Here is a 13,229-nt window from a genome sequence, read left to right on the forward strand (position 1 = left end):
GATGCTCAATGCAATTGTACAGGTTGGCTCTGTGATTAAGAAGGCAAATGGTGTATTGGCCTTCATTAATCGTGGGATTGAATGTAGGAGCCGAGAGGTCATATATAGGACCCTGGTTAGACTCCACTTGGAGAACCGTGCTCAGTTCTGGCCGCCTTGTTACTGGGAGGAGGATTACGAGGAAGTGGCCTGGATTAGGGAAGCCTTATGGAAACAGGCCAAGTTCACTCCTTGGAGCAACGGAGGGTGACCTGAGAGAGGTGTTTATAGTAATGAGAGGCATTGATCGTGAGAATAGTCAGTGGCTTTTCCCCTGGGGCTGGAGTGGTGACCACAAGAGGACATGGGTTTAAGGTGCTGGGAGAAGGGACAGAGGAGATGTTGGGTAGGTTTTTTTTACGCAGAGAGTGGTGGGTGCATTGAATGGGCTGCCATCTACGGTGCTGGAGGTGGATACGATAGGGTCCTTTAAGAGCTTTTTGGAGAGGTACATGAAGCTTAGAAAGATCGAGGGATATGGGAAAGCGTAGAGGACATGTTCGGCAGAACTTTGGGGGCCGAAGGGCCTGTATCGTGCTGTAGGATTTCGATGTTTCTCTGTTAATCCAGAAAGGGGGAGTCCCTGAGGAATGAAAAATGGGGTGTGTACATGGAATATTGGGCGCTGAGGAGCAGGGGAACTTAAGGGAGGGGGGGGCTGTGGGTGTATGAATGAGTGTGTGTGAGCACATGTGTGGTGGGTGAGTGTGGGTGTGTGTTCATGTGTATGTGTGAGTCTGTGGGTGTATGAGTGTGTAAGTCTGTGTGTGGTGGGTGAGTGTGGGTGTATGAGTCTGTGCCTGTGCGTGTGGGTGTGTTCATGTGTATGTTGCTGAGGGCCAAGGATCGGGTGGAGAGGACTTTCAGTCACATCCATGTTATAGTGCTTTTCCCTAACCTCCCCTCTCTCCCTCTCTCCCCACCCATTCCTGCCATCTTTCCGATGACCTGCTCCTACCTCTCCTCCACCCCCCTAATTCTCCCCACTTCTTTCCCTCATCCCCTCTCCCTTCCTCCCCTGCTTCCTTCTCCCCTCCACCTCTCCCCATGCCTCTCCTCCTGCTCTCCGTTACCTCCCTCTTCTCCACTCCCCATTCCCATCCCTCTGCCTCTCCTCCTGCTCTCCACTACTTCCTCCCCCTCCCCTTCGCCCTCTCCTCCCCAACCCCCCTCTCCCCTCCCCTACTTCCTCTCCCCCTCCTCTTACCCCCTCCACTCCCCATTCCCATCCCTCTGCCTCTCCTCCTGTTCTCCACTACCTTCCTCTCCCTCTCCACTTACCCCCTCCCTATTCCCATCCCTCTGCCTCTCCACAACCTCCCTCTCCCCTTTCCCACCGCTCCTCCTTTCCCCTCTTCCCCCACACCCCCGCCTCTGCCTGCAGGTGTCCAACTGGTTTGGAAACAAACGCATTCGGTATAAGAAGAACATTGGTAAGTTCCAGGAAGAAGCTAACATTTACGCTGTTAAGACTGCCGTCAATGCAACTGCTGCCTCTCAGAACAGTCAAGCAAACTCGCCCACCACTCCCACCTCCGCAGGTAGGCTGCTAACCTTACCCGCATGGGCTCTGTCAGCGTGAAGCAAAGGGGGAAACGGCCAAGCGGGAGAATTCCTTCCGGAGAGTTGTGAACCTGCCGGCCCCCTGTGCTTTCCCGCTCTCTCTGGGGTTGGACGTTGTCTCGGTCTGACATCTCCTGGTGTTTCTCCCACGGGATGGGTCTGCTTCCTCCGGGAATGCTCCACCAACCCCTCTCCCACCGTGCTGCTCCCTCCACCTCCCTACCCCGGCAGGCCAGATCCCTAGGACCCTGACCACTCACCCTTCACGCCCCTCCCCTCACACTCTCCCCTCACTCCCTCCCCACACTCCCTCCCCTCACACCCTTCACTCCATCTTCCCCTTACACCCTCCCCGCATTCCCTCCCCTCACTCCCTCCCCACAACCCTCCGTCTCCCCTCATTCCCTCCCCCTCTCACACTCCCCGCACTCCATCTCCCCTCACTCCGTCACCCCTTCACTCCCTCTCCCCTTCACTCCCTCTCCCCTTCACTCCCTCTCCCCTTCACTCCCTCTCCCCTTCACTCCCTCTCCCCTTCACTCCCTCTCCCCTTCACTCCCTCTCCCCTTCACTCCCTCTCCCCTTCACTCCCTCTCCCCTTCACTCCCTCTCCCCTTCACTCCCTCTCCCCTTCACTCCCTCTCCCCTTCACTCCCTCTCCCCTTCACTCCCTCTCCCCTTCACTCCCTCTCCCCTTCACTCCCTCTCCCCTTCACTCCCTCTCCACCTCCCTCACACCCTCCCCTCACTCCATCTCCCCTCACTCCATCTCCCCCTCACTCCATCTCCCCCTCACTCCATCTCCCCCTCACTCCATCTCCCCCTCACTCCATCTCCCCCTCACTCCATCTCCCCCTCACTCCATCTCCCCCTCACTCCATCTCCCCCTCACTCCATCTCCCCCTCACTCCATCTCCCCCTCACTCCATCTCCCCCTCACTCCATCTCCCCCTCACTCCATCTCCCCCTCACTCCATCTCCCCCTCACTCCATCTCCCCCTCACTCCATCTCCCCCTCACTCCATCACCCCCTCACTCCCTCTCCACCTCACTCCCTTCCCTCACCATCACCTCACACCCTCCCCCTCACCGTCTACCCTTCACACCATCCCCTCCCTCTGTCGCTCCCTCACTCCCTCCGTTGCTCCCTCCATCCCCCCCTCACTCTGTCTCCCCCTCACTCTCTCTGTCTCCGAGCTGGGGCCTTGCTCTCTCTCTCTCTGCCAATTGCTTATTCCCTATCTCCCTGTACCTCTCCCTCTCTTTCACCCTCTTCCTCTGCCTCTCCACCTTCCCCCGCACCTTCTGTCCACTCTACTCCAGCTGTGTTTAACAGAGTCTGTGCTTTCAGCCTTCCCACCCTGACCACTGTGGCTGGACCCCAGGCCCAGGGGTGTCACGGTTCACCTCGGCTGTGCTGAGTGTGGGTCGGTGGGGGGAGAACCTAATGAACCAGAGGTGGGGGTACCTGTTCGAGCCACTGCCTCGCTGCTCCCGAGACCCGGGTTTGACCCTGACCTCGGGTGTCGAGTCAACGCGCTCTTCTCAGACCAGTGGGCTCCAAATTCCTCCCATGTCCCAAAGGCCTGTTGGCCAGAGGGTTCACTGCCTGTTGTAAGTTTCCCATATGTGTCGGTGGGGAGGGGATTGCAAAATCTGGAAAGTAAGGTTGATGTCCAGTATGAATTCGATGGGCAGTATGGTCTGTCCCCATTCTATCCAACAAACTCAGCTGCTGGCATAACAAACCTCCTTACATGGACATCACCAGGTTTAGGGAGTGTCTTACCTGCTGTTATCAGGATTTTAAATGCACCACTCATTGGAAAAGGATGATAAACTGTTTAACTGGACTTTACACCCTGCACTGTCTGTAACACCAAACCCTGCACAGTTTGTAACACCACTCCCTGCATGGTCTGTAACACCATTCTCTGCACAGTCTGTAACACTGCTCCCTGCACGGTCTGCAGCACCGCACCCTGCGCGGTCTGCAGCACCGCACCCTGCGCGGTCTGCAGCACCGCACCCTGCGCGGTCTGCAGCACCGCACCCTGCGCGGTCTGCAGCACCGCACCCTGCGCGGTCTGCAGCACCGCACCCTGCGCGGTCTGCAGCACCGCACCCTGCGCGGTCTGCAGCACCGCACCCTGCGCGGTCTGCAGCACCGCACCCTGCGCGGTCTGCAGCACCGCACCCTGCGCGGTCTGCAGCACCGCACCCTGCGCGGTCTGCAGCACCGCACCCTGCGCGGTCTGCAGCACCGCACCCTGCGCGGTCTGCAGCACCGCACCCTGCGCGGTCTGCAGCACCGCACCCTGCGCGGTCTGCAGCACCGCACCCTGCGCGGTCTGCAGCACCGCACCCTGCGCGGTCTGCAGCACCGCACCCTGCGCGGTCTGCAGCACCGCACCCTGCGCGGTCTGCAGCACCGCACCCTGCGCGGTCTGCAGCACCGCACCCTTCACTCTGTGACTCGCTGTAACGCCCCACCCTGCACGGTGTGACCCACTGTAACACCCCACACCGCACTCTGAACCCACTGTAACACCCCACCCTGCACTCTGTGACTGAAACACCCCACCCTGCCCTCTGTGACCCACTGTAACACCCCACCCTGCCCTCTGTGAACCCACTGTAACACCCACCCCACACTACACTCTGACTGAACACCTGTAATACCCCACCCTTCACTCTGACCCACTGTAACACTGCACCCTGCCCTCAGTGACTGTAACCCCCCCCCACCCTACACTCTGACTGTAACACCCCACCCCACACTCTTGTGACCCACTGTAACACCCCACCCTACACTCTGTGACTGTAACACCCCACCCTGCACTGTGACTGTAACACCCCACCCTCCCCTCTGTGACTGTAACACCCCACCCTCCCCTCTGTGACTGTAACACTCCACCCTCCTCCTGTGACTGTCACACCCCACCCTTCACTCTGTGACCCACTGTAACACCACACCCTGCCCTCAGTGACTGTAACCCCCCCCCCACCCTACACTCTGACTGATCACCCCTCCCTACACTCTGTGAACCCATCCTAACACCCCATCCCGCACTCTGAACCCACTGTAGCAACCTACCCCGCACTCTGTGACTGTTAACACCCCACCCTGAACTCTGTGACCCACTGGAACACCCCACCCTGCACTCTATAACCCACTGGAACACCCCACCCTGCACTCTGTAACCCACTGGAACACCCCACCCTGCACACTGTGACTGTTGCACCCCACCCTGCACTCTGTGACTGTAGCACCCCACCCTGCCTCTGTGACTGTAGCACCCCACCCTGCACTCTGTGACTGTAGCACCCCACCCTGCACTCTGTGACTGTAGCACCCCACCCTGCACTCTGTGACTGTAGCACCCCACCCTGCACTCTGTCTCTGTGAACCCACACCCTGCACAGCACTGACCCCCGACACAGAGGGCTATCTGGGGAGTGGCTCGTCCAGCCCTGACCTCCCAGCACTGACCTCCAGGTGCCCTTGTTCTCTGCTTTCTCTCTCCACAGGTTCTTCAGGGTCGTTTAATCTGTCTGCCTCTGGCGACATGTTCATGGGAATGCAGGGGTTAAATGGCGACTCCTACCCAGGGGCTCAGGTCAGTTTGGCTGTGGTGGGGGCTGGGACCTCGTTGCCCCACACAGGAGGGTCCCACTAACGATCATCCCAATCCTCGATTGTCCTCTTGCCCAATGGTTCACCCTCTCTCAGTATCGTTTCCCCTCCATCTGCCACCTTGCTCCTGGCCTCCCTTCTATGCTCCATCATGCACTCTCCACCCTCAACCCTCCTTCCCTCCCCCAGCCTCAGTCCTCCCCTTAATCCTTCCCCACCCTCCACCCTCTCCACTACTGACCCCACCCTTGTGCAATCCCCTCACCCTGCACAGGGAAAACCCACCCACTACCATCCCCCTGCCCAGGAGACTGGGGGGGAGAATGAGGAGGGGGGGCGGATGCGGGATGGGTTTGGAGAGCGCTGAAGGTAGGGTGAAAGAGGAGGCGTCTCCCTGAGGTGGGACCCCACCCCCTGCTGCCTCTTCCTTGGGTGTTGACAGGGGATGGGCAACCCCGAGGTTGGGGGGAAGCGAGGGATTGCTGGGGCGACCTTAACCTGTCTCTCCTATGCAGGTGGAGTCACTCCATCACTCCCTGAACCAGCCCTATGGGGAAGGAATGGGCGCTAACCAGATGTACAGTCCACGGGACATCAGGGTAGGTGACACCTGGAGAGCTGGCCACGTGGAGGGGGTCTCGGGGCGGACGCAGTGGGGCCTGAGGCAACCCAGGTCACCGGCTGGTGGGGCCAGGGATGGAGGGGATGTGGCCTCGTTCGGGTCACTGAGGGGTTTCTGTCTGCCCCAGAGAGGAGAATCTGTGGCATCCTCCGCTCGAGGGGGTGAGAGGGCGGTTTGAAATGGAGGGGAATGGCCACGTTAGCTGAGCTGGGTCCTCTGCCAGATCGGCCAATACCTTCCTCTGGCCCACTCACCCACAGCCCTAGGGAGGGGACACGAGGTGGGAGGGGGCTGACAGTTCACTTGTCAGAGGAGTGTACAGACGGGGTAGGGTGTGGGTGGTGAGGGAGGGAGATGGTGAGGTATAGGAGGGTTTCGATGAGGAGAGGTTGACTAAGTTATGTGAGAAACAGAATGTGGATTATCTTTTACCTGATTGGTCAAAGAGAGAGTTGGACAATGTGGAAGGAGGTGGGAGGGAGCTCCATTGGAGGGAGGTGTGAGGGTGGTCCAGGGAGGAAGAGAGTGAGGTGGGTGCTCCATTGGAGGGAGACTGATACGTCCATCTCCAACCCCCTATATCTTGGACATCACACCTCTGACTAACTGAGCATTGGATTGGACTTACCCAGGGTAGGGTTGGATTTGATGAAGGGTAGGGGTTGGGTTAGGTCAAGAGTAGGGTTAGGTTCAATCAAGGGTAGGGGTTGGGTTCAATCAAGAGTAGGGGTTGGGTTGTCAAGGGTAGGGGTTTGAGTTAGGTGAAGGGAAGGGGTTGGGTTCGGTCAAGGGTAGGGGTTGGGTTCAATGAAGGGAAGGGGTTGGGTTCAATCAAGAGTAGGGGTTGGGTTCTGTCAAGGGTAGGGCCTTGGATTATGAAACGTCTGGGATAGGTTAAGGCTGGAGTTGGGTCAAGGATGGGGCTTCTGTGAGGTCAAGGGTGGGATGGATTGACTTGTGGACTTTGTGACCTTTGCTACCCACTTCCTAACTCTTCCCCCTCTGACACCAGGCTAATGGAGGTTGGCAAGATGCAGCCACCCCGTCCTCTGTGACATCACCAACAGAAGGACCCGGAAGCGTGCACTCCGACACCTCGAATTGATCTCCCGTCGCCTGGACCATTCCCTCATCCGATGGGGGAAGAGAGGAGAGAGGTGGATTTTGGAAGTTGGGGGTGATATTGAGACGAACCTATCTCCTTGTACGTTTCACTGTGAAACCTGGCTCGTCAGTGTGGAGGGAGAGAGGTGCTCCCTCTGCCAGGTCCACGTAACAGAGCCGCGTACAGGCCTGCGTTAGGTTGCTCCATGACCACCCCTCCCCCCCCCCCCCCCTAGCAGCAGGAGGGGAGGTGTGGATGACAAGGGAGAGGGGTGTGGGGGGGAGGGGCTGGGTAAGCCAGGGAAGGGGGAGGGATTGGCCTGGATTCGGCCTCCGCGCGGAGTGTACCGCGGGGGAGGGGGGGGCGGGAGTGGTTCGTCACTTAGTCTGGGTGGGAGAGGGCAGCTGCCACTCACAAACTGCATTGTGGCTTCCCCCCCCAGCTCTGTCCTTCCCACCACACCCCCATTCTCCCCCCTGCCCCTCTCCCTCCACGTTACCACTCCCCAGTTACCCCCACTCTCCCTCTGTCCCCTGTCCTCTTCCTCTACCGCTGTATACCCTTCCCCCTCTCGCTACCTTCAGCCGTCTGATCCCGCCACCCATCCCCTCCGCTCTTCCTCCTGACCTCTCTCATCGTCCTCTCTCCACCTACCCTGTTGTCTCTATCTCCCACTCTTATCTCTCTGTCCCTCCTCCATCACATTCCCTCTCTCCTACCAGCTCTCTTCCATGTTTCTCTCTCTGCCTTTCCTCCTGAAGCTTCCTGAACTCTTTTTTTATCTCTCTCTCTCTCTCAACCCCAACCCCACTCAGTCAGGAGCCCACCAATCTGGGCGGGAGCGGCACCCAAGGACAGGAAAGGAGTAGGTAGGGTGGAGATCTCCATGACTTCCCACAGCCCCTCCCACCCTCCGGCTATTCCCCTCCAGTCAAAGGAGGTGCCGCTGCCACCCAGAGACCTGGGTTCCATCTCGACCTCCGGCGCTGTCTGTGCGGAGTTTGCACGTGCTCCTTTGGGTTTCCCACGCCCCAGGGGGCTGCTGCACCATTCCCCCGGGCAGTGCGGAATGAAGCCCTTCGGCCCAACATTCCCGTGCTGCTCCTCCCACCTACCCGTGTCCCTTAGAACCATGCAGCACTGAAACAGGCCCTATGGTCCACCTGGTCTGTGCCTCACCCCACTGACTTGCGCACAGTACATACCCCTCCCATCCAAAACCAAATTTTCCTCAAACATCAGATCGAGCCACGTTCTCCACTTTAGCTCCACTCTCCCACCCTCTGTGCCTGAAATGGTTCTCCCATGAACATGCCACCTTTCACCCTTAACCCGTGACCTCTAGTTCTCGTCCCCAAACCTGACCTTGCCATTGATCCCTCCGAATATTCTTGGAACACAGGGCGGTGGGGGGTGGGGGGTGGAGGTTGGAGGGAGTGGGCAGTATTGCTCGAGTTGGCTGTTAAGGTCATAAGAGAACGGCAATGGGGAGAGGGGGAGGAAGTTCCTCGAGAACCACATCTCGTTGGCAGGATCCACCCCTTCCCCAAAATCCGCGGTTTCGGTGCTGGGCGTTGGAAGGAGGGGGCAGGGTGGGGATCACATCGACCTTCCAGAACCACAACCACACCCTCTCCTCCCCCTGCTTCTTCAAGGTCCATCCTGCGTGGTCCGCCTCTCCCTGCTGTGCAATCGGGGGGTGGGCGGGGAGCGGCGAGAGACCTCTCTTTTTTAACCCGGGTCTCTCGCTGGGTTTTAACGCATTTGATCTTGCCCCACGTCGACGACTGGGTTTTCACAGTGAATTTTTTAACCAAGCGATTTAGATATGCTCTCTCGGGGGCGCGCTGTATATACTGTAGAAAGAAGTTTCTGTACATGATTAGCCAATCAAAAAAATAAAATAAAAATGGCTTTATTACCTCATGCAAGCTCATACAGTATGAACACCTTTTACCAGATTTAGAACAGTCATTTACTACCTCTGACATTCACACTAGAACCTTTGATATCGGTTTTCTTTGTAAAGTGGGATTTTTTTTCCAGCCAAACACAAAATAGCGCGTTATCACTTTCAGTTGAAGGCAGAAACCAGAGGAGGGGGGGGAGAGGGCACGCTGTTTGAAATGTGTTCAGGCCTGTAAATCAGAGACTCGGGTGTTTCAAATCTTACTGCAGGCGGGGGCTCAAAGAGGATCAACACTGCGGGACCCAATTTGAGGTGCCTCTCTCACGTTTAGTTTTGGGGGGTGGGGAAGGTTCTGTGCTGCAGGTGTTGGCTTTGGCCAGTGGCCCCTTCCCACGCGAAAGGCGCACGCGTGTCGCCTTTGGGTGCCTTTCAGCCCTCGTGATGGGGCGGCTGGCGTAGTGGTTAGTCGAATCCCGCACTGCCCGTGAAAAGGAGGTTGTACGTTCTCGCTGTGTCTGCCTGGGGTATCCCTGCTCTCTCCCACCGTGCGGGTGTAGGTTAACAGGGTATAAATGGGTGGCACAGGCTCGTGGGCCGAAATGGCCTCTGTATGTCAAAATTTATTTTTAAAAAAATTAAAAATATACACTCCAGACTGGGTCTGTGGATGTACTACAAACCACCTGGTAGTTGGGTACAAAACCAGTCCCGGAACATGGGAACCCCGAGTTCAAAGGGCTAACTGAGTGGGAAGGGGGAGGTGGGGAGTGGGAATGGCCTGCCTTGCCCTGCCCTCTGTTGCCCAACCCTCCCCCACACTGGCCGCACCGGTCAGCCATGCCCCAGGTGAACTGCCCCATACCAGCGAAGCCTCCCCACCCCGGGTGATTGGCGGCCCAGGTTAGGTGCGACCTTTGAACTTCCCCAGGTGAAGGGTGGCGATTAAAATCGGATGGTTTAAACGCACGGCCCTTCATCTGGAGATGGGCGGGGGTGGGGTCGTTCCTGCAGTGTGGCACCCTGCTCGTTGCCTGCCGATCCGTTTCAACCATAGAAATAGTCCCTGACTTGTATCATCCATAGACATCACAGAATTCAAAATTCCCTGAGCAATAAAATTGATTAAATCAATTCCAGCTGAATTAAAACAGGCTCTAAAGAGCCTGGCATCTGTTCAGCCCCTTCTAACTGTTCCCTGTTGTCAGGAGGATTTGGAGTTCCAAATCGGGGTGAGCTACCTTCGAGGACACAGGGGTACCCTAGCTGCCAGCTCCAGCCCCATCCCTGTGCCCTTTGGAACCCTTCCCCTACCCCAGCCACACCTGGGGTTACTTCCCTCCCCTCTCCTGAGAGAACGGAGCCAACACCTGGGGTTACTTCCCTCCTCTCCTGAGAGCGGAGCCAGTGGGGGCGAGGGGAGTAGGGTAACGATGGGCCGAATGGCCCCCACGCTCCGCCTACTTCTGAGCTTGAGGTTGTCAAGCAAGGAGGGGGGGGATGGTCCACCCTCAATAGGTTGCAAGGTGAGGAGTGGAAGGAAAGGCAGACATGGGGGGGTGTGTTCTTTTACCCTGAGCAAGGGTAGAGCCCAGGTAGAAGTGCCCTCTGCGTTACTGTGGCGACTGCCGCAGCTCAGAGGTATTGGCTATCTCCAGGAAGGCCATTGTCGGGCTTTCACTTCCTGTTCCCACTTCCTGTTGGCTTAAACATGCCTGTCACCTGCAGTTACATTGGGAATCCGGACTCCATGGAGGGGGGTGGGGATTTGTCCATTGGATTCAGTTTGTCAGTGAGAGGCTTCCAAGGAATTGTGGTGAGAGCTAGCCTCCACTGTTTCAAAGCATTTCCAGTCAAGGCGCTGAAACAAAATGGCGGCATCTCCAAAATGGAACCCCATGCCATCATGGGATCTCAGAGGCTTTTCTGCAGCACGGAAGGAGGAAAGCTGATGGGGGGGGGGGGGGGGGCTTGTGCGAGATACGAGGTTCCTTCACCAATGCTGAAATGGTGTCCAAGAGCTCGAAGCTCCTGATTGGCCAGGAACGTTGCCTCAACTTGAGCCCCATTGGTCAGATTTGAAACTCCTGATGATTTCTGGTTTTTAATATTTTTACTTTGGTTGGTATTTCTTTCCTTGTTTCAATGTATTCTCTGTTACGCTTTATGATATGAATGTGCACATTTTAAGAGATTGGTTCTCGCCAACCGTGGGCCCTGGAATCGCTGTTTTTTTTTCCATTTCAAATTGTCCTTGGCAGAGAAAGGATGGGGAGGGGTGTGAGGGGGGGGCAGGGAGAGAGAGTGGGAAGGAGAGGGAGAGAGACCATGGGGGTTGGAGAGAGTGGGGAGAGAGACAATGGGGGTTGGAGGGAGAGGGGAGGGAGGGGGAGTGAGAAGTAAAGGGGAGGGAGAGACAATGGGGCTTGGAGAGGGGGAGGGAGAATGGGGTTTGGAGAGGGATGGAGAGTGGGGAGAGGGAGAAAGGCTTGGAGAGGGGGGTGGACAGAGACTGAGAGAGAAGGTTGGAGAGTGAGGGGAGAGGGGAATGGAGATGGGGTGGAGGGAGAAAAAGGGGGAGAGTGACAGAGGTGGAGAGAGGAAGAGGGAGGGGTTGGGGAGGGAGGAAAGGTGGAGAGGTGGGAGGTAGAGAGAGGGGGGGAGAGGTTGATGGAGGATTACTGGTGCAAGAAGGACCCTGGCTTTATCGGGAGAGGAGAGGAACAGGCATCTTGTAAATCCCCCCCACCCCTACCAGTCCTCCCTCTACCCAGCCACCTCTCCACAGGCCCTGGCCCCAGTCCCTGGGGCTTGGGGGTCATTAAGGAGGAGGTGGAGATGTCCCACGGTAGCACGGGCCCCACTTTTTGGCAACAAGATCTCCCGGACTTTGGTGAACAAGCCAAGAGTCGGCCTAGCTTCTAGTTTTGTTTGTAGACGACACTTTGTAAAGGGTTTGGCTGAGAGCAGAGTCTCTCCACCAGAGTTAGGCCGCCATTCTGTGCTGCTAAGTAACCATTGATTTGCTTTCAATAAACCTTATTGTTTCATGCAACCTTTATCTCTGTGTCTTGTTTAAACATGGAACATGGCAGCACAGTACAGCCCCTTCGGCCCTCGATGTTGTGCCGACCTACATATTCTTAACAAAGAAAACTAAACCCTCCCTACCCCGTAACCCACTATTTCTTTTCCATACATGGGGCTGTCTTAAGAGTTTCTTAAATGTCCCCTATGTTCCAGCTTCCACCACTGTCCCTGGCAAGGCATTCCAGGCCCCCACAACTCTGTGTGTGGAAAAAAAAGCATACCCCTGACGTCTCCCCTAAACTTCCCTCCCTTCACTTTGTGCAGGCGTCCTCTGGTGTTTGCTGATCCCACCCTGGGAAACAGGCACTGTCCGTCCACCTTATCTATGCCTCGCAGAATCTTGTCGATCTCTATCAAGTCTCCTCTCATCCTTCACTCTAAATAGGGAAAAGTCCCAGCTCTGCTAACCGTGCCTCATAGGACTTATTTTCCAATCCAGGAACATCCTGATGAATCTCCTCTGCCCCCTCTCCACAGCTTCCACATCCTTCCTGTAATGAGTTGACCAGAATTGAACACAATTCTCTAAGTGAGGTCTCACCAGTGCCTTATAAAGCCTCAACATCACATCCCTGCTCTTATATTCCTCTTGAAATTTGACTTCACCACTGACCCAACCTGCAAGTTTACCTTCGGGCCGTCCCGTACAAGGATCCCAGGTCCCTTATATTTTATAAAACCTCCTATAGTCAGAGACATGAAAATGGATCACGTTTCTGGTCTCTGCGCATCTCTGGTCTCAGATACTTGACTGTGGCCTTCAGGCATGGTAACTTGGCCACCAAGTGTGCAGTCCCCTCTCCCAGTGATGCAACCCCTCTCCCGGCGACCCGTCCCATCTCCCTGTGACCTGTCCCCTCTCCCGGCGACCCATCCCCTTTCCTGGTGGTCCATCTCATCTCCTGTTTGAGGGACTTCCCCTCGGTCTCAGCCCCTCAGTGCCCGGTAACAGGAGGATTCTAGACCGTGGTCCTTGCCCACGTTGGCCACATCAAGCCACAGTGTGTCTCTCAGCACATACTCCAGCAGCCTGGAATATGTGTTACTTGAGGAAGGGTGGACTGGCTTTGGAGGGGGTGCAGAGGGGGTTCGCCAGGTTGATTCCAGAGATGAGGGGTTGACCTACGAAGAGAGATTGAATTGTCTGGGACTGTACTTGCTGGGATTCAGAAGAATGAGGAGATCTTATATAAAATTATGAAAGGCAGAGATAAGATAGAGGTCGATCAGTTGTTCCCATTGGTGGAGGAGACCAGAACTAGGGGTC

General features: G+C 56.6%; 1 protein-coding gene across 5 annotated transcripts in view; it reads left to right on the forward strand.

Moving 5' to 3' along the window:
* LOC138754664 (pre-B-cell leukemia transcription factor 2-like) overlaps positions 1 to 11,927 on the forward strand; it is a 40,792-nt gene extending 28,865 nt beyond the window's left edge. For 2 of the 5 annotated variants that reach the window (XM_069919272.1, XM_069919273.1), the window contains exons 6-9: positions 1,424 to 1,472; positions 5,134 to 5,222; positions 5,755 to 5,838; positions 6,874 to 11,927. In XM_069919272.1, the coding sequence (XP_069775373.1) occupies positions 1,424 to 1,472; positions 5,134 to 5,222; positions 5,755 to 5,838; positions 6,874 to 6,966 (315 nt within the window). In that variant the 3' untranslated portion in view covers positions 6,967 to 11,927. Of the gene's footprint in view, positions 1 to 1,423; positions 1,581 to 5,133; positions 5,223 to 5,754; positions 5,839 to 6,873 lie in introns of all 5 variants that reach the window. The other 3 variants (XM_069919270.1, XM_069919271.1, XM_069919274.1) reach the window with 2 other exon arrangements.
* The last annotated feature ends 1,302 nt before the right edge of the window (positions 11,928 to 13,229 follow it).

This window comes from Narcine bancroftii, chromosome 2 (genome assembly GCF_036971445.1).
Source record: "Narcine bancroftii isolate sNarBan1 chromosome 2, sNarBan1.hap1, whole genome shotgun sequence".
In the NCBI taxonomy this organism is placed as follows: Eukaryota; Metazoa; Chordata; class Chondrichthyes; order Torpediniformes; family Narcinidae; genus Narcine; species Narcine bancroftii.